Source organism: Strix uralensis, chromosome Z (assembly GCF_047716275.1).
Source record: "Strix uralensis isolate ZFMK-TIS-50842 chromosome Z, bStrUra1, whole genome shotgun sequence".
NCBI classification, from domain to species: domain Eukaryota; kingdom Metazoa; phylum Chordata; class Aves; order Strigiformes; family Strigidae; genus Strix; species Strix uralensis.
This window is the reverse complement of record NC_134012.1, coordinates 61,951,148-61,975,550: the sequence shown is the minus strand read 5'-3', so window position 1 is coordinate 61,975,550 and position 24,403 is coordinate 61,951,148. Positions and strand designations below refer to the sequence as shown.

The 24,403-nt window shown below is 36.8% G+C and overlaps 1 protein-coding gene across 7 annotated transcripts in view; it reads left to right on the top strand.

Annotated features, from left to right (window-relative positions):
* Positions 1–24,403, top strand: part of PAM (peptidylglycine alpha-amidating monooxygenase) — a 147,444-nt gene that overhangs the window by 71,297 nt on the left and 51,744 nt on the right. For all 7 annotated transcript variants that reach the window (XM_074855930.1, XM_074855927.1, XM_074855929.1 and 4 more), the window contains exons 4-7: positions 5,402–5,459; positions 11,862–11,949; positions 18,869–18,954; positions 20,692–20,775. In XM_074855930.1, the coding sequence (XP_074712031.1) occupies positions 5,402–5,459; positions 11,862–11,949; positions 18,869–18,954; positions 20,692–20,775 (316 nt within the window). The remainder of the gene's footprint in view (positions 1–5,401; positions 5,460–11,861; positions 11,950–18,868; positions 18,955–20,691; positions 20,776–24,403) is intronic.

Below are 24,403 nucleotides of genomic sequence, written 5' to 3'. Positions count from 1 at the left end.
GCAGCTGCCCTGTGGATGAATCAATGAGAACCAACCTCTTGCATGGCTTAGGAGTGCGCTAACTGTGCAGATCTGCCCCAGAGTTGTGCATTCTTTCGGCACAAGTACCAAACATGAACACTTACCTGAAACTGATTGAGTGATCCATATGAACAGGGGAAATGAAGTGTATATTCAAGCAATACAAATCTGGAAATCAGTGAGGTAGAATAGTTCTCCAGCTCCGTTAATATATATTGTTTATATTTGTTGGTGTTTTGGTCAGTATCAGCTCTCCGAAGTAGGGGAAACAGTATCTGTTATGCTTAAATACTCTGTTTTTTCTTAATAATTATTCCAGTTGCACAGTAGGGAAAAATGCAGCTAAAATGTCATGTGAAGAGTAATTTTGGTGTGTTGCTGAAGGGTGGAGGTCATCTCAGAGCTGTGGAGAGGAAGACTGAAGGGCTTTTATAGTTCTGAGGGAAAAATTCTATAATCATTCTTTATACTTAATGTAATTATAAATTATCCCTCAGCACAGTAAATTAACAGTATGTTAGGACTTTTTATTTAAACAGGAAGTATGTTTTATCTTCCAAGAAGGGTTTTGATCAGCTCATTTTGAAAACTCTAAATTTCAGATACAAACCCCAATACTGTTAAGCAAATTGGAGGCTATTTTATGAAAGCATTATTAAGAATGTAGGGTGAACATGTTTACTCTCCCGGTAGTGTGGTTTTGCTGCTGTGAATATCTGTGTTTACTACAAATCAAATAAGAAATAATGATTAAAAATGATAGTGCAATTAAAACTGTATGTCAAGTAATTTTGTTCTTAAATAATAGTTTGGATTTCTTAATTACTACTATATTTGAGGCTGAACAAACTTTTTAATGGTAAATTAATTTTGGTACATCATTGGCTGAGATCTTAAATGTACATTTGAAACCATAAATATTTCTAGAGGCACAAAATAGTGGTAAGAGATGTTGTTGTTTGGTGAGATATTCTTAGTGTGGAAATGTGTGTGGAGGCGTTCTTGTCTAATGGATTTTGTATGTCTTGTCTTTTTTTTTTTGAAACTGCTTATCTTGAGCTTCTGACAGTAGGTCAGCAGTGACTCATAATACCTGCGTATTTGATTTCATAACTTTAGTTTCTCAGTTTGAATTCTTCGGTTAAAATTTTTCTTCTCTTCTCCAGTTTGGTTGGGTATATCATACCAGAGAAAAATACATAAAAGGAGAAGGAAATCTGGTCATTTGAATACCCATAAATCACTGGCACCTCTTTCTTGACTATTGCTATAATAACAAAGTTGAGATCTTGACCTAAGATCCCCCAAGACTTGCTCTGACTCTGGAGAAAGTTGTGTGAATGACTTGGCTATTACTTAAGGTGAAATTCTGTAAAGAGTAAAATTTAGTTATTTATATGAATCTGGACTCTGGCACATCAGAGATTTATGAGAAGGGATACATTGGTCAGAAATGGCACTTAGTAACAACAAAGATTCTTTTAAAGAGGAGGGGTGTGCAGGAGGTGGGAGGGTCAATTGTGAGGCTTTTCTCTTCCCCTCTCCCCAGTATGCTTTCAAAAGGCTGCATGTTGCACCTCGAAAATTCTATTCATCTTGTCTTTGCACTTTTTTTTGAAACATCTGAATTGATGGGGTTGTGCATAGTGGAGCAGTCTCTCCCCCCCTCCCCGCCCACTGTTTCTTACACAAGTCTACATAATAAATTTCTTCTGAAGATCCATGAAATGCGCATCCTCATGCTCACAGACATACCGATGGTGAGGTAGAGAAAACAGGACAGAATTATTATGAATTCTGCAATGTGCCTTTTTGTAATGCTTTAGTGTCAGGATGTTCCTGTTCTTCTTGTGTTTGAAGTCTGGAATGCTAATGATTGGAGATAAGTGACCAGAATCCAATTTGTTGGATCCAATAGCTGTTTTTCCATTTGTGTTCATTTTATTTTATTAACTAAATACAACCTGGCTTGTATGTAAGAAATAAAATTGAAAACCCATGTGACTATGCCAGGGTGCGTTTTCATGCCAGTAATGATAGACTTCAGAATGACCACATTGATTGACTTGCATTATCCATTTGGCCAGGTGATCTCTTCTCTGACTATACCTAATAGGAGTTATTTATGGAAAGACCATAAAAAATAAGACAGGAGAATAGTAGTGCAAAAACTAGAATGTACCCTCCCTGTTTACAATAATAATGAGAGGTTGCTGGCTTGTAAGTCCAGACTATCATATTTAATACAGTGATAGTTCTTTGTGTCATGAATTTGTCAAATAAATTTTAACCCACAGATAATCGTGGAATTTTTTTTTTTTTTAAATATGCTTCTTTACATTTAAGAAGGTATTGAGAGCATTTTTAAATGCGTTGTTTTTAGGGTAATTTTGTGGGTTTGTTTCCTGGTTTCTCCGCTTCTGAAAAATAAATTTTGATAGGGAAGAAGAGGAGATAATTTTTTTAGAAACAATGCAGTTAGTAGGATGGAACAGTAGGAAGGAGTAAGGGATATGAAACTACACTGTGAGTAGTATGGAATTATAACAATTCAATACTTTGCCTGTACTGATCATCTGTAGGCTTGTCATGTAACTGCTGGCCAGGATCTCTCGTTAATGAAGTGGAGTCACTTCAGATTACCTTGGAGGACAATCTGAAGATGACTATTGTAGTGCAATAGAAACAGTAACCATTAATTTTGGTTTTGTTTTTTTTCTCTTAAAAAAACCCCTTTGCTCTTTTTTAGGATTAAAATCCTAAAGGCACATCAGGTTACCTAAGCATGTCTCTAAACTGTACAATGTAGAGTACATTGAAGGGAGGTGACAACATGGAAGAAAGATGTTTAACTGAGACAGTTGCTACTTGTAGATGTATTATAACACTGAATCGGAGAGGTGTGACTGAGTTCTGCAACACCTCTGACAATGAGTAGCACAATACCATTTTAATAGATCTATAATTTCCATTTAACAGTCTTCAATTAAAAAAATAAACAGCCAAAAGCATTAGCACATCTAGACTTTGTAGATGTTACAATACACATTACAAATTCTCAGCCATTGCATCTGTGATAAATCCGAATGCTCTGTTCTTAACTAATTTAACTCTTAGTTGGGTAAATGATACTTTCAAAAAATACATGTTGTAATTTCTAGTCCACACTGTTTCTAAATTCAAATTGTGTTTAAAGACAAATAATCTACTGTTTATTTCTACTACAATGTGAAGCATTGCTGCCATTGACTTTCAAACTTTGGGTATAAGGTTCTAAATGAAGGGTTTTTTTAAAAAAATTGACTTCTGAACCCAGGTTATATAGAAAAGGAGGAATATTTCCTTTTCTCTTTCTAGAAGGCTTTAGTCTGTTTGTTCTGTAAATGCAGATAACTAGAGTACACAAAGGCATTCACATCAGTTGTATCAGCTGACCTCTGTTCATCCTTCCCATCTTCTAGCAAAAACACCAAAAATGGTTTCTTATCTGTGTACATCATTGCTTTGTGTAATCACGTATTATCACCATTGTACCTGTCCTTCCTTCTCAGTTGCATTTAATTGTTTACACCTATTTAAATAAGATTTGAAGTTTTTTGTAGCAGGAATTTTATTTTCATCAGTTTAGTGAAAGTCCTGTCAGATTTTGAGTTCATGAGTATAGTGAAATTCCAGTAGCTGACATCTTTCCTTTCTTAAACAGCCTTGAAAGTTAAAAAGAAAGGTTTAAAATAGTTACTAGTGTAGCTATCAGTATAATAGCCACATTGCTTACCTTATAGCATAATCTCTGTTAGATGAAAATAAACCATGGCAATGAATTTATTTCTTACGATAGTAATCTAGATATCCTACATCATATTTAGCCAAATATCTCAGTAAAGCAGGTGGTGTTTTTTCTAGATGGCCCTTTTGTAGGACCTGCTCTTCATTCAGCTGACAGAGATGAGACTGACTTAATTTTTTGTTTGTATAGTTCCCATTGCATTTAAAAAATGTAATTTTATGCTGTTCCAATGATTTCATGACTGGGGTTTTTTTGATGTACAAAGTGAGAGCCTTCCTTTCAATATGATTGCCAAACTTAGGTTTTACTGTTCTCTAGGACTTTATATTACAAGTTCTTTCATAGTTATCCAAGGTGCTTGTAGATGGAAACCCTGGATTTTGTTTGTTGCCATTGCTCTGAGTTCGCTGTGTTTGCATTTTGATTGGCTCATATTTTAATCCAGGAATACTTCCAAGGCTTACATGCTGAGCATTTCAAACTCAAACCAAAAGTCTTTTAGGCAACAAAGGCAACTATAGCATCATGAAGAGGGCATTCTTGAAAGTTTTCTGCCCAGAGTGCCCCTTACACTGTGTCTTGTGCAGATTGTTTGTCCAATTGCTTCAGGAAAATGTTAGTCCTTTACAGTGCTTAGGCAAGAAAATCACGTATCAAATTGTGGGATTTCTTTTTAATTGATTCTGTTCTTTGTTTTAAAGGACATGTGATATTTGTTAGAGTGCCCAGGAAAGAATATTTTCATTCTTCATAATAGAATTAGATGCATGAATCAAAAATAAATGTATTTCTATGATTGCTGGTACAGTGGCACAGCATTTTTACACTTTGTGGTCCAGTTATATAAATCTTGGAATAGGGTGAAAGACTTCTACCTATAGCAGTATATTTAGCTGTGAAGTTATAGAATCATAGAATATCTCGAGTTGGAAGGGACCCTTAAGGATCATCAAGTCCAACTCCCTGCTCCCTGCAGGACTACCTAAAACTAAACCATATGACTAAGAGCATTGTCCAGACGCTCCTTGAACTCTGACAGGCTTGGTGCGGTAACCACTTCCCTGGGGAGCCTGTTCCAGTGACTGACCACTCTCTCAGTGAAGAACCTTTTCCTTATGTCCAACGTGAACTTCTGACACAGCTTCAAACCATTTCCTCGTGTCCTGTTGCTGGTCGCCAGAGAGAGGAGATAAACACCTCCCTCTCCAACTCAAGTGCTGTTGATTCTTAGATTATAATAAGTTTATAAATACTGAGAAAGTAGTGCATACCAAGAACACAATGAATCATAAGGTCAATAATCCTTTTCACTTTAGGTAACATATTCATTGATTCATGCTGTTTATTTGGACATTGGGAGGGTACTATTACCCCTTCAAATTTTTAGTGGGTGGGGAGGAGGTAGTGGTTATTAACCACTGCAAATAAATTCAGTGCTAAGGCTTATAAGTATATAGTTTTTATATATGAGCTTGTTCAGCATTCCCATTTCGTCTTCAGAAAGTGTAGAGAATTTTGGTGCTTTTTTTCTATTCGTTTCTTTCTAAATATTCCCAATTTAAAGGTAATTTCTGTTCTTTTGTCTTTTAATAGTCCGATACCTACCTCTGCATGTCAGTACCCCTTCCAGTGGATGATGAAGCCTACGTAGGTGAGTAAGCAAGCCATTTCGAAGAACCTCAGCATTTTCTTTTGTTTCACTCATACTGACTTAATCTTTGACCATCAGACTTTCCAAAATGCATTCATCATGGCTAATACAGAAACAAACTAGAGAGCGCTACATAGAGTCAATATAACAAATTGTATCTGGAGAGATTAATGAGTAATAGTAGTTAAGGAGCTGCATGCAGATGCTTCTGGCAGTCAGTAACTGACAGTCCCATTTGTAAAGTATTGGCTTTCTGTCTCTGGCCAGATACTTAATTCTGCTCCATTGAGCTGACTATTTATGTGCTGGTACAGGCTGTACATCCTTTGCACTTACAGTCAGTGTTGGCTGCCCTAAGATACTACTTCTGTGGGGGAAAAAACCCAAACCAACCAAACCCTCTCCCCTCCTTTTTTTCCCCTTTTAAAATGTCATGGCATGAATAAGATGGCAGACAGAAGGAAATACTGTAGTAGTGTACAAATGCTGAGATCGTATAAATCAGCAAAACACCACCATCAGTTCAGTTCACTTCTATTTTGCCTTGCTTGTGAACATACAGTTGTTCAGGTAGAAAGAAGGCTTGTTGGTTTGGCTGAAGATAGTTTCACTATCAGAACACCCTATAAACTGAAATAAAAGAAAACAATGAGAAGTTAAAATGTCTCTTTTGTTGCATTTTAAGATATCTGCACTTACAATAAATATGGTGGGAATCCTACATAGTTTTTATTGTAGTGTATTATGGGACTATTGTACATGTGGATTTCCTTGTGGAAATAGAAATAAAATACTTGTGTTTAGATTTTCATGTTGTATTGTAGTAACTAAAAAAATTGAGAAAATTTTCTTCAGTGCTTTCTCTGTATATCTGTTTTATAGAGAAGTCAGAACCTGACCTCACATTTTGGCTGTGAGTTTTACCCCAGAAAGAAAAAGGAGCATAAAAGGGAGTGTGTTCTCATTCTCTTACAAACTATACTTGCTGTGCAGTGTGTGGAATAGACTCTTCTTCTTTCAAGTGATTCATAGAAAGGCATACTACTAACCTGCTGCTTAAGCAATTTTTATTTAGTGCTTCACTGAGTTGCAAATTGCATAGTCCAATTCTTTATTAGATTGCTGCACATTTAGTTCTGTCATTTAGTGTTTACGTGTGTTAAAACCACATAAACGCCTTTCAGCAGTGTATATGTTTAAAACGACCTACTAAAAGAATTTGCTTAAAAGTGGTATTTATGCAAAGTCTCAGTGTGAATCATGCAAGGCAACCCATTTTTGTCCCTGAAGTCTGAGAAACATTTATGGTTTAGGTGTTTTCATGTTCTTCACCAGATTTTTGGAGGATTTGATCACCTTTCCACTGATCACTGTGCTTGAGTACATGTCATTACGAAGCAGAATAAGGCCTGGACAAAGAAACCATTCTAGTTGTCGGCTTTGAATAACAAGAGGAACTTGAGCAAAATTTTAAAAGAACTAACTTGTTCTGTGAACATGAAGTTTTCCCATGATAATATTGCTTACAACCTCTTATATTTGTATACCTTGAAAATAAAAGAAAATTGGTTGCCTTTTTTTTTGTCCTCAATCCCTTCAACAGAATGGATAGACATGTGGTCAGTCGTAAGCATGTCATCAGTTCCGTCTTGCTTCAGTAAAGTCACTGGACAGTGTTTTCAGTGGAAAGGATTTGTCAAGGTGGGCTCTTCACAATCAACAGAAGTTACCTAATCATTGGAAAGAGTATACTCAAACATCCAATTATAGACAATGTAAAGAATGCAACCTGACCTATCTTATAAAATACCTGGATAACAAATTAAATCTTCTCAGGAAGGTGATTTTTACAGTAGGTATCATCATCTAAGAAATGAGATGCTTAGTGGAGTTTTTGCTAAAATACTTAATACTGTTAAGTGTTGTGAAGCTAACTATTAACTTACTTGCATGCATGTATTTTGTGTTATGTAAATAAGCATAGAAGATACACACAGAGAACTATATACTTCTTTTTAAAAGGATAGTGCCTATGTTTTTATGGTTTAAGCACTGCCAATAAATGGTATAATTAACTTTAATTACTGTTTTACTTTGTGATAGAAGCATCTAAAAACTTAATGTTTGAACTGTCACTCTGGGTTGTTGTTCAGTGATGTATTGAGAAGACAGTGTGTGTTCTGAAGAGCTTCAACATGAGGAGGTGTGAATACACAGAATTAAAACAATAACCTGGGTTTTTGAGACAGTGGGATGGTAAAGCTGAGACTAGAACCTACATCTGCCTCCAGTTCAATTTATTTGCACATAGTGCTGCCAAGTAAATGCCTTCTCTTTTCTGTGTTTTTTTTTTTTTTTTTTACCTTTTATGCTTTAAAAGGACACTTTCATGGCCAAATGTCCCTTCACTTTGACCAAGAATCACTTGTTTATTCCTTTTTTGTTTTCCTATTTTTACCCCCTTTTCTTTCCTCCTCAAGACAGTATAGAACCTACAGCAGGATAATTTTGTTGCATATTGGTGAAATATAAGGGCCTTGGGAGAGAGAGCTTCTTTTTTAGCGTTGTGTGCAGACAGTACTACATTTGTTAGTAAGTAGAACGTATTTTCTGTAACTTTTTTCAGTGTTTTTTATTAAATTTGTATTTAAGAACTTTGAATCCAGACTTCAGCTTTGCTATTCCCCTAAAGATTTAAAGCCAGTAGACAGTTGTGCTTGCACAGGGACAACTTCATACTGCAAAGCTGGAAGGATACTATACCAGAATTTACCAACTCGTTCAGAGTCAGTTCTCAGACATTATCAAAAGAAGGAACTGATCAAACATATTTATGAAATGTTAGCAACTAGAAGGAGGAGTAGATCACGTTTTGCCCTAAAGATCTCTTTCAGGGATGCATCTGTGTATTTTTGCAGATGCTGTTAGTTTTCTGTATGATATTCTTTAGTGGAGGGTCAGACTGTCAAGGCTGAGATTTCTGTTTGAACCAGTTGTTTTTCTGTCCCAAACGGCTATAAATGCCAACAAATTGTGGTGGGGGGAGTGTGTTTGTTTGTGGGATGGGTTGGTTTAAATTTAGGTTAGTGTTAGGAACATACCTTTTGCTTCTGTGAAATGAAATGGCTGTGAGATTAATATCTAAAAGATATTAATGAGTAAGATTAATATGTAACTTTTTCAAGAAAATATCATTCCAGTAATATATTTTAAAAACATATTTCAGCTTTCTTCTTCCGCCTCATGATTGATGAATGTTTATGAATAAGTAGCCAAACCAGAAACTAGATGGAGTCTTTAATGGTGCAGGCATTGATAAAAATCAGTTTTTGACTACTGAGCTGTAGTGATAGCTAAAGGGTGCTCTACAGACACTCATAAGAATTGAGTCTGACAGCAAGCCACTCAGCCAAGAATTTTGACTATCATCTTCACCTCCTTACATTCATTCACATGGGTGACCAGTAAATAAATGTGTCTTTTTCTTACTGATTCATGGTAAGTCCTTGTCTCTCAGATTGTGCTGCAGAAATGAGATGTTACTTTTTTTTCGATACTTGGACTCTAAAATGCTGTGGGTTTGTTACTCTACTATGACATATATAAACTTTCCTATTGCCAAGTAATGGTGACTTCACTGTATGAAAGGCCTCTAATGTCTCCCTAATCTGCCAAATCGTGGACACTGATATGTTGATAAATTTTTTTAAAGTTAATTCCATTATAGAAAAGACAGCAATTTATTTTTTTTAAAAAAGGATATCAACTTTATATCATTGAATTGTTATTTGCAAAGATTAACTTCTTAGAAATTAATTTTTTTAATACATAGCTTAACTAGACACTGTTGAGATTAAACTGATGTCATGTTCTCTTCATTCCTTCAAAGTAGTACTTGGTCAGGAAAGTAAGTAAGACTATTCAGATTAAGTGTATATACCAAAACTGTTACTGTTATTTTAGTAATCGTTTTGTAGCACTTCTCCATGCATAAAAAATAAATATTTAACTATTGAGTAATCTTCTGTTCATTACTGTAAAATGTGGAGGTTGTGCTTTCATAAGGAATATAAGGCTTTTGTTTGATATTTCTTAAGCCTCTGGTAGTGACAGGTACTGCATTTGTCTTGAATCTCATGCTAATTTGTATGGCTTTTACAACATGGGATTTTTTTAAATACCCCTCTGGAAGGGTATAAGCCTGGGTGTGCTGCTAAGAAAATAACTATATGGGAACAGTAACTGACTGTACAAAGTGCTCAAGCTTGCAGGCAGACTGAGAGGTTTTCCAACTCTTCCTTCAGAAACAATGATGAGATATGTGAGCTGAAATAGTATATGCAAGTAGCTCATGCAGAAATCTGATTTTGCTTTGTTAACTGCAGTGCATTATTTTCTGTTAGTAAGAGTAATATTTAGTAAGCTATTTGTATTAAGTTTTATTTAAGTGCTTAAAGGTCCCGTCATTGTAATGGACACTGTGGAGGGAATGAAAGACTTCCTGACACACTCATTAGGATAAATAAATACACAAGATGTGAGAGTGGTAGAGGAGTAAAAAGAAACAGTGAGACAGTATTAACTAGCAGGATGGGTGGTGGCTTTAACAGTCAAGAGGCCTAACCGTTAATTTTACCTTTATTGAAGGCTGTCCTTCTAGGCGTTACTTACAGTATGTTTTGTACAGTTGTCAAGTTCAGCAATAGAGTTCATTAAATTTCACATCTGTGAATGGCTTACAAACTCCTTCAGAAATTTAATTTCTCATTTAAATTGGTAATAGCAGTTTAAAACACCTGAAACCACCTGAAGTCCACATAAAATGACACATTGTCTGTCCCATGCAAGAGTTAGCCATAATTTCACTACTAATTATTACTGATAAAAACGCTGCCACAAAATCTCTTTCTGTAACACAGATTATTTTTTCACTATGAAATAAGTAGAATTTGCTTGTAGGAAAAAAAAGATGTTATCTAGTCTTTAGACTTCAATCATGCTGGCATGTTTAGTGTTTTTTAATTCATACATGGTACTCAGAGCACCTTCCCAAACTAAAGCCCTCAGCTCTGGCGTGCTCATTTCCTTACCATCTGACTGCATGCCTTATGTCTTCAAGCTAGAGTATGACTTACATGCCTTAACTTTTGGCTGGTTTTCCTCACTTTTCATGACAGACCTGAGCTCCAAAAATAGGGTTAGAAGCTATCTGATTAATCTTTTTTTCCCTCATGAAGCTGGGATAATAATACACATCATCACTCACTCCAGGAATCTTGACTCAGCCTCATGTTAAACTAGTTCAGAGTTCAGAGTGCAGATAAATCTGCAGAATTTGGGAGCAGAATAGTGTGGTTTGCAGCTTCACCATCGGCCCATGTTAAGACTCTTACAAGAGCTAAAAGGTACTTGAGGACTCCTCAGTCTCTGTATATGTAAGGGCAGGAGTGACTTGGCTTTGGAATTTCTGCTGTAGGACAAGGTTAAAAACTCTCCAAGCTCCTTCTCCATCTTATATCAAGAATGCATTCCCTGCATCTGACACATCATTTCAGTAGTAATAGAGGAGATTACACAATGTATCTTGCTTTATTTCTAGAAATGCCGTCATTGTACATTCATGGTCAATGTTACTACAGTGTGATGTTTCCCTATACTAACCTATACTGACTTTTTCCTATACTAACCAGGTTACTGATCATTTGAGAAACCAAAACGGTGCTTAGTTTGTGGCATGGGATATGAACAGACATTTGAGTGCTGAGCATTCATCTTCATCTAAATTTCTAATACAGAGAACTATTTGAGCAATGAGATTGTGTTGACTTTAAACAAATCTTGTTTTCCATTCCAAAGGGTTTGACATATTAGTGAGAATAAATCATAATCCCTTCTTGGAACTGTTGTCCCAAGAAATATGGAGCAAAAAAGTTAAGCAGGTGGAATACTGGAAGAAGATTGTTAGTTGCTCTTAACTGTAACTTATTGTTTGTATTTTTGATGAAGAAGCACAAAAGAAGTAGAAAAGTATTATTAAATCACAAGTGCAAATTTCGAAGCTAGATTGAAATCAGACTGTAAATTTTTGTGTTTTGGGATACACTGATGTTTACTAAGTGTCATTTTTAACTTTTGGGGAAAAACAGCAGTTTTGAGTGGGAACTTGGAATTTCTTTTTCTTATTGATGTGAGGTACAGTGTTTTAGCTTGGGAGACAGGCTGTTGAATGGGAATTTAAGGAAAGCTTATAAGTGAAATGCAGAAGGTAAATAAATGAGTGGGGACACACATGCCTTGTTTCTAGCAGTACAGAGAAAAAATGGCACAGAATGAATAGTCTTGCTTATGTAACTTATGGTGAGAGTAAGGATAGCTTATTTGTTTTGTCGTTTGGTTTTTCAGTTGACTTTAAGCCTCATGCCAGCATGGACACTGTCCATCACATGTTACTCTTCGGATGTAATGAACCCTCTTCTACCAAAAATTACTGGTAAGAGTTGCAACTTGCTTTTGTTATAGTACCTAACTTCTTTTGTGTTAATTGCTTTCACATAAACCTTTTCCAGTGTTGTAATTTCTTGGAAAAGCAGAAAAATTTGGAAGGAAAAAGAAATGTATAATATTCCAGTCTTTCCACACATTAAATGTTTGGGCTTTTTTTAACTAACTCCTCTGTAAGGTGGAGAAAAAGGTCACTTTTCTGATTCTTCATGACTAATTGACTGTTTCCAAGGAGGAGACAGGAGCTATAGTGGACAGGGTGCCATTGGATACCAAGAAGTCTAGGCTTCCTCTATAGCTGGCTGTTTTTCTATGTATGAAGGTGTTGTATCAGGTGTCCAGAAGGAAACTGAGTGACAGGTAAGCTGAAGAAGATTCTCTCTGTCAAGTGTCTGGTAGTTGTCTTGCCCTTCAAAATGTCAAAGCAGTGAGGACAGAGGGAAGGTCTCAATACCAGGTGTGGGGAAGCAAAGTGAAGAGAATGTGAAAGGGGTGTGGAAATTAATGATCTGTCCAGTAATTTTGCAAGTTTTCTCCAGGTTCTCATCCAGAGCAGATGAGAGATAAGCTTTCAGTGTCAGCAAAACTATGTCTTATTCTGATCTGTGAAACAATTTTGATGTAGATTTTCTGATAGAATTGTATAATCACAATTTGTTTTATAAATATTTACCAAAATGGTAAGTAGAGCTGGAATTTAGAGCTAATAGTATAGTATAATGTATTTTCCACAAAAAATATGAAAAAATTGAATAATCTCTGCATGTTTTGGGCCATGATTTGATTAATATTTTGAACATACAACAAACTTTCATTAAAAGTTTGATCTCCCTTTTACCTATCAACCAATATTGAAAATGTAATCTTGTCTTGCAAGAAAAGCAGATGCTTTAAAAGTGCAGAATGATGAAAGCACAGAATTTCTATTGATTTCTTTTCCCAGCAGGCAGCTTTTCTGTGTTCTTCTTATTGCATCCTATATGTTAGAATATACTTCTTGAATGATTTAATGTGAAAAATATATGAACATGAAACTGTTCCCATTGTGGCCTTTTAAAACCAGTTTACATCTTGAGCATCCTATTTAAAGCTGAGTAGATTGTACTTGTAGTTTGTTTTATTTTCATATGTCTGGATGTAGTTTTATTAGAGCCTTGAAATAATCCATACGCAATAGAATTATATTGTTACAGATTGATCAGTTGCTTGCGTTGAGATGAAATAATGAGATGATGCCTAATCACATCTAGCTAATGTTCTGAAGATGGAGGTGAAATATTTAGTTCCTAAGCTTTCATATATGAAGAGATAGATCAAAAGCTGTAAAGTCATAAAGATCTTCAAAGCTGAATCAGACTCAAATCCTAGGTTTGAGCCTAGGGTTCAGGTAGTTTGAGCTTCCCGGCTGTATGATCACTCTTCTGGAAGAAGAACAACTGCCAGCAGAAAACTCACCAGTGGCAGTCTGTGCAGTGTGGCAGGTAATGTTTGTTCTTGATGGCTGTACTTAACAGATATTTGTCAAATGATGAAACATGTAATTAGTTGTGGTGTGTTGACCTTGGCTGGATGCCAGATGCCCACCAAGCCACTCTATCACTCCTGTCCTCAGAAGGACAGCATGGGGAGAAAATAAGATGGAAAAAAACTTGTGGGTCAAGATGAAGACAATTTAATAAAGAAAAAGCAAAGACCACATGGATGCAAAGGAAAACAAAAGATTTATTCTCTACTTCCCATCAGCAGACGATGTCCAGTCACTTTCCAGGAAGTAGGGCTTCAGTACATTTAGCCGTTTTTATGGAAGACAAACATCGTAATAGTGAATGCCCCCTGTCCTCCTCCTTTCTCTTAGTTTTTATTGCTGAGCAAACATCATATGGTATGGAATATCCCTTTGGTCAGTTTGGGTCATCTGTCCTGGCTGTGTCCCCTCCCACGATATTGCCCACCTCCAGCCTACTGGTAAGGGGGGAATGCTGGAGAGACAGCCATGATGCTGTGCGAGCACTGTTCAGCAGTAACTAAAGCACAAGTGTGTTATTACCTTTCTAGCTACCACTAGTGCACAGCACTATGAGGGCTGCTGTGGGAAAAATTAACTCCAGCTCAGCCAGACCCAAGACATTAGTGTTGTATTTAAATGTGATATTTCCAATTTTTTATATGCAGTTTTTCATTTAATCTTGCCAATTTTTTGTACGTAGTTTCTGATTTGCTTTCCATTCTCAAAATAAAAACTCTTCATTTAGTGTCTCATTATTTAACATTCCTGTTATTGTAACAGTTTGCAACATTTCATCTTTCTCTGCTCATGGCTCTCTGGAAGGCTAGAAGGACAATCCCATCTGTTCAACATAATTACATAAATAAGCTTGTATAAATGCCTGTTTGCTGTGTGTCCATGTGTGTATATAATAAACGTATGTATGTGTAGAGACATATACGTGTCTGTGTATATATTTGTTTATCTATAAATGTGTTGTAAATATGTTGTAAATATCTAAATATGTTCATTTAAATGTTCAGATGTGTAAAAAGTGTTGCACATTTTGTAAGTCTTTGCAGAGAGTATGTATAATTTAAAAGCAAATGTTTTCCTACTAGATTAAATTCGATAGAGGCTTCTAACCACTAGAGCTAATTTTGTTAAAGTAGTTCTGATGATTGTATATTAATGACGAGATTTCTTTGTTATTTTTTTATCTTTTGTTATTTGTTATTCTTTTTGTTACCTGCAGACCAGTAAGTGATGACCTCGCTTGCTCTTCTGTTTACTAGGGAAAAGAATGGTGGTTTGAGAACTGACATTTGAGGACACCACTGTAAGACTTGTTTAGCAAGGATCCTTCCCTTTCTGTTTACATGGTCAACATTTTTACATAGCCAATTTTTATTCAACTAAGGCATACCACATTGATTTTTTGCTTTATTGTAGTTTCTTCATCGCAATTCTAGACAACATTAGTCAGATGGTTTGTAATCATTGTAAGAACATTAAAACATAACAAGTCAGGGTTTCATACAATCATGATGTGTACTAGGGATATTATGGAAAAACAGCCCTTCAGAGGCATTCAGAATGCAAGGACAAAATTCATTTCCCTGGAGCATGAAGTTTTATTCAGGCCAGTTTTGAGTGTGGAGGAATGGGAAAGCATCCAGATAACTCTACTGGGGTTACTGCCCTGTGGCAATAGCAGTGCTGAGCCAAAATCTGTGACGCTCTGGCTTGCTGGTGTTTCTGGTGACTTAATGCTGTTCATGCAAATACCCCAGCCCTTCTGAAAGGCTCTCTAATGGTGTGGAACCTGAACTGGCTTTGCAGAGTGACACATTCATTGCAATGTGGCAGAATCTTTATTTGAACAAATGCTAAAGGAGTGCATGGGTGTTTCTCCCTTCTTGAAATACCCAGGCCTTTCCACAGAAATAAAGTGGCTCCCAGGGCTCATTTGCTCAGTGTTGTTCAGTGCACCAAAAAAAGGTGTAAATGCTTCTCTTTCTTGATCATAATTGGCCCTAAAAAGAGTTCAGCCACTATGACAAGAAGTTTTACCTGAGCTGATAAACTGTGCTGAAATCAAAGTAGCATGCCTGAGCTGATTCATCAAAAGTTCAGATTCTCCATAGATTATCAAGAATACATGTGAATGATTTAAAAGAAAGTGTTGAATTATTCAGAACTTCTGAGTCTCCTGTCAAGACAGGTCTCATGCTGCGTCAAACCTAACAGTGAAATGAACTCCCATGAATGAGGTGATCCATAGATGTAGCCTTCTTTTGAGATCAGGCGGGGCGATTTTAAATAGGTATCTAATCTAAGCAAATGTATAAGTACAGGTTGTAAATCACCACTCAGTAATTCCTCCATCAGACTAGCTACTTCTATTGGCAGGAGAGCATGGGTTTGGAAACTTTTGACATCAATAGTTCAGTAAAGGTGGCAAAATATGTCGAGTGCTTCAGTGAAATACTTGTATTTCACTGCTTAGGGGAGAGTGGGAGCAATATAAAGATTTATATTTCTGAGTGTAGTTTCTTACCATTGTCACTGCCCCAGAATGTTCTGCACCGTTCAGCTCAAGAACTAAAAATGATCATTTTTCTTACCCAGTCACCTCAGTTACCTCTTTTTACAAGTTTTGGTTAGAATCAAGGAGTGGGTTATAATAAAGAAATTTTTAAAAAGTCTTTGTTTTCCTAAACAATGCAAATATCCTACAAGGATAGCCAAATACTGGTATTGCTTTCAGTCTAGGTAATCAGTCAAAACACCAGTGCCGTTAAAAAACCCAGCTCCTGAGCTTACCCAAGATTGAGGAGAATACCTTTGGAATGTCCAGGACAGTTTGCAAAAACCAAAGATCTGAGAAGAAGTCAGTAAGCTCTATTTGCATGCCCCCCCCCTGCCCACCTCATTCCCAAATTTTGACCACAGTCAAAATTAGTTGTTAAGTACAATACTATATAGGATGCAGTTATAGTCCATTTTTTAAGGTATTCTGTGCCACCCTTTCAGAATCTCATGATTTTTTTACATGCAAAGAAGCTATGAATTTCAGTGTTTGCTTTTTTTTTTTTTTTTGGTAAATCTATCCTTTTTACTAGCTTCCTGCTTTTAAATTTGTTTATCAGTTATCTTAACTCTTCTTTGTAATCTCTTCTAGGTTTGTTTTTTTCTGAAAACTCGATGTTTCAAGATCAGCATTGATGGCTAAATGAGAGGGTTGGCCATTTTTTAAGCATAATGAAAGAGCAATGCATGTATTTCATCTTTCTCCCATACAGTCTTCCTCCTCCGTTGGCCAGTGTCTCAGGACAAAAGTTTGGAACAGCTTATGCAGGTTTTTTTACCTGTCTAATGTGGTACTAAAATATACTGTGGTAAACCAAGGCTAGCTGGCCCAGGGTGTGGTGGTAAAGCTGTGACTGTGCTTGTGGTTCCTGCTGTTGTTCCTCCTAACCCATCTCTTCAACACATTTCCAGACTGTGCAACTGAATACTGGGTTAGATTCCTGAAGTCTTTTGTTTTTTTCAGATTATAGGGGTTGAAAGCTGCGCAGCTTTTACCTGCAGCTGTATGAATCATTAGTCATGAAACATTTCACCTATGCTGAAATAAGTTTTACTTGTCCATTGGGGCATGTTTGAAGGGGGAGATGACCAAATTAGTAGTTGTAAAGGTCTAGAAATATGTGTTATGAGGAAAATTAATGAGAAGGAAGAAGTGGCATTGTTCCCTTTTCTCTTGGTAGTCTGATGATCATGGCAATGCTTTCTGTCGGAAGAAAACACAGCACCTATATTGTAGTAAGGCTCTCTGGGATCACAAAAACATATAAGGTCCCACTGAAGAGATTTTTCCCTAAGCACTAGAAGATTTGGTTATCCCTGGGAGAGCAGCCTGAAAAGCATTGTCATTTGTTCTGAGAAGTGGCACATATGGCTCAGGCATCCTCAACAGAAACATTACTGAGCCTGCATCCACTAAAAGTCCTGGGCTTTTATGCTTTTTTCACTCATCTTCACACTGTGTGAGACTATTTTTCCAAGTATTTAAGGTGACTGAAACTGTGCTTTATGTGTACAAAAGATTTCCTAGGTCTGATTTTATCAGCAGTAATAAACAGAGAAGGGGCAGTACCATTTTGTTTTGGACTGAAACCTTGGCATGAGTATCAACCTTCATTGCACCTGGCTTGCATCAGTTGATGTAGGCTGAATAGTTTCAGGCTGAGGCTTTCTAAAAGTCATACCTATGTATGCTGTGCCTGTGAAATGACTTCTACACTCTGTGTTTAGTGCCCCCGATGCTTTGCCTCTGAAGAAGGTACAATTGCACTCTGTAAATAACCCTTTTCCCTAATAGAGGATTGAGAGAGAGAAGTGGCTTCTAGGTGAGTGTTTAGAAAGCCCCTCAGCGTCCCCTGTTTGTTTATCCATGTATATCATCCTGTAACCTACACCCAGGTACAACAGTCAGTGCCCTCTTGGATGTGGTCCAGGTACATGTACTACTGTGTCTGACTGGTCTTTTACAGATTCGGTAGTGTCTGTGCCCTGAGTTTATCAGTTCTTTAAGATTCAAGGTATCTAAAGCTTAACAGTCTTTGGGAGTCTGTCACACACTTCACCCTTGTGTTGCCTGCAAGGTGTAGCTGCAGAGACTAGGGACAACGGTAGAGTTCTCAGGTTTTTTAAGTATTTGTGACCTGTTTGTGGTCTGTAACTTGGCAAATGCTTCTTTTTTTCTTTTTTTTTTTTTCCCCTTGGCTTTTTTTTTTCATGTGTGTGCTTTTTTGGTTTATGAAAAACAAAAAATTGTGCAGTAGAATAAAAATTAACTTAAAGCAGCAAGCTTGCATTAAGTACATGGAAGAGTGTGAGTGCCTCCTTACCTGTTGATTCATATTTGTTGATTCATATGCAGCTTCTTGTCACCTTTTTTATGTCAATGATTTTAAAATTAATTTTAAATATCAATTTTGACTTAAAGCTTTGATGGCTTGTGGGTTTTTTCTGTTTTGCACGAGTCCTGTCCCTCTGTGTAAATGTGGCAACCACTGTAATTTTGTGGCACTTCAGCTAATAGTGCTAGAAGTTATCATATAGTTCATTCTCACACAAGGTTCCTTTTTCATTACTAGGCTGGCAGGGACCATCAGAACTGTCTGTGGTTTTAACCCTGTATGCCTAACATTATCTTACGGCAGAGGGAGGAAAAAAAAAGAAGATGGAGGATCTAATAATATCTGGGAAAGCAGTCTACATTAAAAGAACTGTGTTTAATGAACATACATCCAAAAACATCTTAAAATTGGTTTTGGATGTAATTCACCTGCCCTTTTCTGATTTCAAAATTTAAAAATTATATTCCTTTTATTTTCTTTCCTCATGTTTTTAGGGACTGTGATGAAGGAACATGCAAAGACAAATCTAACATTTTATATGCTTGGGCAAGAAATGCTCCACCCACCCGGCTACCCAAAGGTATTGTGCCTTTAATGTGAAGCTCTTGTGTGCAGGGTCAAGGGAGAGAAGAGGGTGGAAGTAAGCACCTGGCATATCTAGGAATCTCCTGTAATATTTTTATTATGTCTAGTTGATGGAAACTATATATATATACACAATATACATATATATACAATATACAAACTATATATATATGCAAACTATGAATATATTCAGCTACACTTGGGGTTTTTTGTCATCCTGTTTGCTGTAACATGGGTTTCAGCAGGGGGAGAAAACCCTAAGGGATCGTTAGTGGTCATAATATAATGCTTTAATTTCATATAACATTAATCTTGCATTTCCTACTACATGTTACTGGAAGGGTACTATTTATATATCTTTCAGTAGCACACAGACTGCATTAAAATAGTTTTGTTTGTTTGGGAAAGCACAAACAAGTTCAACCTAAATACTGATTTTTTTTGTGTGTGTCATGAGTATACTTGACAATTTTATGTGCTTTTTATTTCTTAATGCTTTGATGTGGTTGAGCAGGATGTTTATATACCCGTTTTCTTGTATGATAGGTGACTTTGCTGAATTCAATCAAAATTTTTAAAGCTACTTGGAGTGGGTATGTCTGGAAGACAGGGAGTAGTTCTTTCTAATAACCACTAAAGGTCCTAGATATATCTACTATCTATGTAGCCTCAGTCTGAAAATACCTTGAATTACAGAAATTTTTTCTTTTATCTTTTACTGCCTCTTTTCATAACCATGAGCAGTGCACAGTATCATGAAGAGGTTTATTTTTAATAATCCATTTACACACCAGCACAAATGCTATTTGATTTGGTTATCAGAATGTCAAATTAAAAAAAATGTTGCTTGGAGGATTCTAAGGAAGCCTGGTGTTTGCTGTTAAACCCCAGCTAGCAATCATTTTCTTGTCTCTAAGCTGTCCATAAGTACAGGGCTTTTGGAGAGGGTTCGTAATGATACTCATTTGTGCACAGAGAGTCTGTGGTCCCGTTTGTAAGTAAGCTTTGCTATGGGTAGTGTTTAATCTAGTGGGACTCACTGACCTAATAGGAATAAATTGCTTTCTCTGCTTCTTTCAAAGAGTGTTCACTGTAGAATTAGTTGAGAGAATCCCCTTTGATGATGTGGTATTTTGCAATTTCAGTATTTCAGTTTCAAATTCCTCCATTTTCTTCTGTGCCTGTGCTTATTCTGTCAACAAGGAACATAACTTCATAATTTCCACAAGATTTTTTCTGCATACAATATTAATTTATACCTCAAAATATTTTATTTCAGATCTTTTTATCTTTTCATTCTGAGTGTGTTCTTAGGAAGTCAGTGTTAATCAGTTTGTGTCATTCACAGATTGTATGAGAAATGAAAATTCTACCAAATCCTACAAGGATGGCAAAACTTGATTTTTAATTTTTTTTATATATAGTTTTTTATATATATATATATCTCAAACCTGTATTGATGTTCTTGGGTTAAGAGAACTCTCTGCTTAAAGCAGATATCTGTTCATTAATATCTAAGTTATGGTCCTAGCTTCTTAGTCTGTTTGGGAACATGTGTTGTGATGATGGTTTTCCCAGTTTTCAGGATGTTTTCTTCACTGGTGTCTCAGTGAAATTTTCTACCCCTTCACTCTGAGCCATTACAGTGATTTGTGGTTTTAGATATGGTCAGCAGTGGTGAACCATCTCACATTTTACTATTTCTGAAAACAATGCATTTTCCTTCTCTTAGGTGTTGGATTCAGAGTTGGAGGACAAACAGGTGGCAGATTTTTTGTGCTTCAGGTACACTATGGGGATGTTAGTGCATTTAGAGGTATGTATTTTGAAAATTTGTTCTGTAAGTTCTATCAGTTAGAGCATCAAAAATACTTGTAGAAAACAATTTTGCTTGTTAGTGCTATTCACAAATGTAGAAATCAGTGGGCATATTTGTAATAAAGTTTGCATATTTACTTCTTTATAAACTTGCTTTATCTTTATAAATGTTTGAAAGGTGAACAGATTTTTTTTCTTCAAAAAATATAGAGCAAATGATTTAAAGTAATGAAGAAACAGATTAATAATTTTAAGTGTAGGAAGAAACTTGTTTTTCCCTGCTCAGTGTTTTCTATAAGAAAGTTGAAACAAATACCTGTGAACACCCTTAATCTGTAACCTTACTTGAATAGCTGGTGAGAAGGATGACATACACTGACCAGTCAATCACAGTATCTGTGTTTGGAAAAAGTTGTAACTAGTGGAGACAGTGTCTTTTCATACTTTTCTGAAAAAAAAGATTAAACTGTCATTTCAAGCATGGCCATATGCTTATAGTTGTCGGTGAGTGTTTCACAGAATCACAATGGTTGAGCTTGGAAGGGACTTCTGGGGGTCATCTGGTCCACCTCCCCCTGCTCAAACAGGGCCACCTACAGCTGATCTTCCAGGAACATGTCCAGGTGGCTATTGGATATCCCCAAAGATGGAGGTTCCACAGCCACTCTGGGCAACCTGTGCAAGTGCTCAGTCGCCTTCTCAGTGAAAAAGTCTTTCCTGATGTTCAGAGGGAACCTCCTGTGTTTCAGTTTGTGCCCATTCCCTCTCATCCTGTCACTGGTGCCACTGAAGAGAACCTAGCTATGTCCTCTTTGCACCTTCCGTTCAAGTATTTATATACATGGGTAAGATCCCCCCTGATCCTTCTTGAGGCTGAACATTTCCAGCTCTCTCAGCCTTTCATCAGAAGAGAGGTGCTCCAGTCCTTTCATCATCTTTGTGGCCCTTCCTTGGACTCTCTCCAGTATGTCCATGTCTCTCTTGTACTGGAAAGCCCAGCACTAGGCACAGTACTCCAGGTGTGGCCTCACCAGTGCTGAGTAGAGGGGAAGGATCACCTCCCTGGCCTGCTGGCAATATTTTGGCTAATGCAGCTGAGGGTGCCATTAGCCTCCTTTGCAGCAAGGGCACATCTCTGGCTCATGTTCAGCCTGGTGTTCATGAGGATCTCCAAAGCCTTTTCTGCCAAGCAGCTTTCCAGCTGGGTGGCCCCCAGCATGTACTGGTGACTGGGGTTGTTCCTCTTCAGGTGCAGGACTTCGCACTTCTCCCACCGCTCCAGCCTGTCGAGGTCCCTCTGAATGGCAGCAAGACCGTCTAGCGTATCAGCCACTCCTCCCAGTCTGGTGTCATCGGCAAACTTGCTGAAGGTACACTCTGTCCCATCATCCAGCTCATTAATGAAGATGTTGAACAGGACTGGACCCTGTATTGGCTGGGGTACACTGCTAGATACCATCCTTCAGCTTGACTTTGCACCACTGATCACCACTCTCTGGGCCTGATGGTCAGCCAGTTTTCAATCCACCTCACTCTCTGGTCATCCAGCCCATACATTATAAGCTTGGATTAATGAAATTTGGATTTCATTAACGCATGTTGAGATATTGATGATCTAAGATCTTTTGGGGCGAGGTTAATTTATTTTTTTATTTATTTAGATTTCATGTTGTACTTTGTTCTTTAAACCTGAAATACCTTGTTCTGACGCCTTCGAGATGCATGAGTTCTTATTTTTACTCTGTGAACTACATCCTGTATGGAGTTTTTTGGTTAGGGCCTCTCTGGTCTTCAAAACAAAAAAACAGTGAGTGGTCACTCTCTTGGAACTCAACTGTGATACACTACTATGTAGGATTTAAATGAGAATGTGAAGATCCTCATGGGCTAATGATAATCAAAATGCTGGTCTTGAAAGAAGAAAGGGGAAGTAAACTGAATAATAGCTAAAAATTAAGGGAGAATATGCATTACACCAATAGTTTGAGCTATACCCGTGGCCTTTGAATCCTTCTGTGGTACCATCATAAATGATCCATAGGTGTGTTTGGTTTTGAACAGAGAAGTTACCCTGTAGCTGTCAGCATCCCCGTGCCGTGCTGCCTCTTATATGCACCTCTGGCAAGGTGTGGGCAATACACATTGAGGATTTTCATCACCACTGTCTGAAGCTGAATGTATGGTTTTTACCATGACATGAAGATACAATGTAGCATAATCGTAACTGAGAAGGAGGAGGAGGGATTAAAACTTAGTGTGCTAGCACTATTTAACTGGAGCATATATGCAAATACACACAACTGAAGTTGAAAGAATTGTTTTTCATGAGACAGTTCAGACAGACCCATACAGCCCATCAGATTCTTTGTGATCTACAGATCACGAGTAATTAAACCTCTAAAGAGAGCATGTTAGTTGAGAGCCTGCTCTTCATTATTGCTTGGGCACAGTGAGAATTCTCACTGTTCATTTGCACTCATAAGTATGTGTATGTAGTTATTAAAAAAAAAAGGAAACAAATGTGATCAGTAATCTCCACTGCATATTAGCTGAGGATGTGTTTGGAATTTTTTATTAGTAAATTAATTTGGTAGTCAAAGCTTCTACTCAAAAAATCCACTTGCCTACTTAGAGAAACTATAGTGAAGTAAGTTAGCACCTGAAGTTAAAACTTAATTTTACACCAACACCCCCCCCTGCAGCAGACTTCCTTATTTTTTGCCTAGAATCTCTGCGCAAAGATCAATGTCATAGATATAAGCCTGCAAAAAAAAGTTTAAGAAGTATGAACTTGATGGGGCTGTAATTTAGGAGAAGATACTAGTGTCATGTACTGTTTCAACAGTTAAAGAGTATGACAGAATGCTGTCTGTTTTGTTTCAGCGCCTTTTACTTGGTAGTCTCATATCTTATTTTTAGAGTGAAAAATGTTCCACCTTTTGAGCCATTTTTGTGAGAAAAAAATGTGTTTAATGTAGTCTGCCTGTCAAGATTCCAGAAGAGAAAAACATAATTTAAATCTCCGAATAAATTAAATATCCTAAGCCTTGATTGTGATGTTCACAGATATTTAATGCATAACCTTCGACTAGTTTTACAGGTATTTTTAAACTTAAGGAATGACCTAAAGGGAGCTTTTTTGTGTGAGTGAGGTGTCTGTTAATAACTGTGGCTTGTCAAATTGTAAGAATATACTCATTATAGTTTATATGTAAGCACATACAGTTGTTGCAATTCAGAACAGAGGACAAATGATGAAGTATACTTCAGTTAACTTGTTATGCTTTCAGTAGCACATCAGAGATTCAAAAGCACTGTTCAGAGTTTAATTTTCTGACTTGCATGTCATTGCATATCTAAATATTTGGCTTGAAGTAGTAATTATTTATGTATTAGCACCCATTTTTTCTGAAAAAGATGTCATAGTTAAGATTTATCAACTCTCATTTTTAACTTTTTGTAAAAAGGATATTTCTTCATTTCATTAACCAGTTATTAAACTAATCCTGCTTTCTCTGCCTCCTTAGCTGTAATCCAGAGCTAAATATTCATATTTAGATATGCATTTCATTCTCAGATATCAAAATAAAGCTTACTGTATCTTGTGTAAAATACACATAATTAAA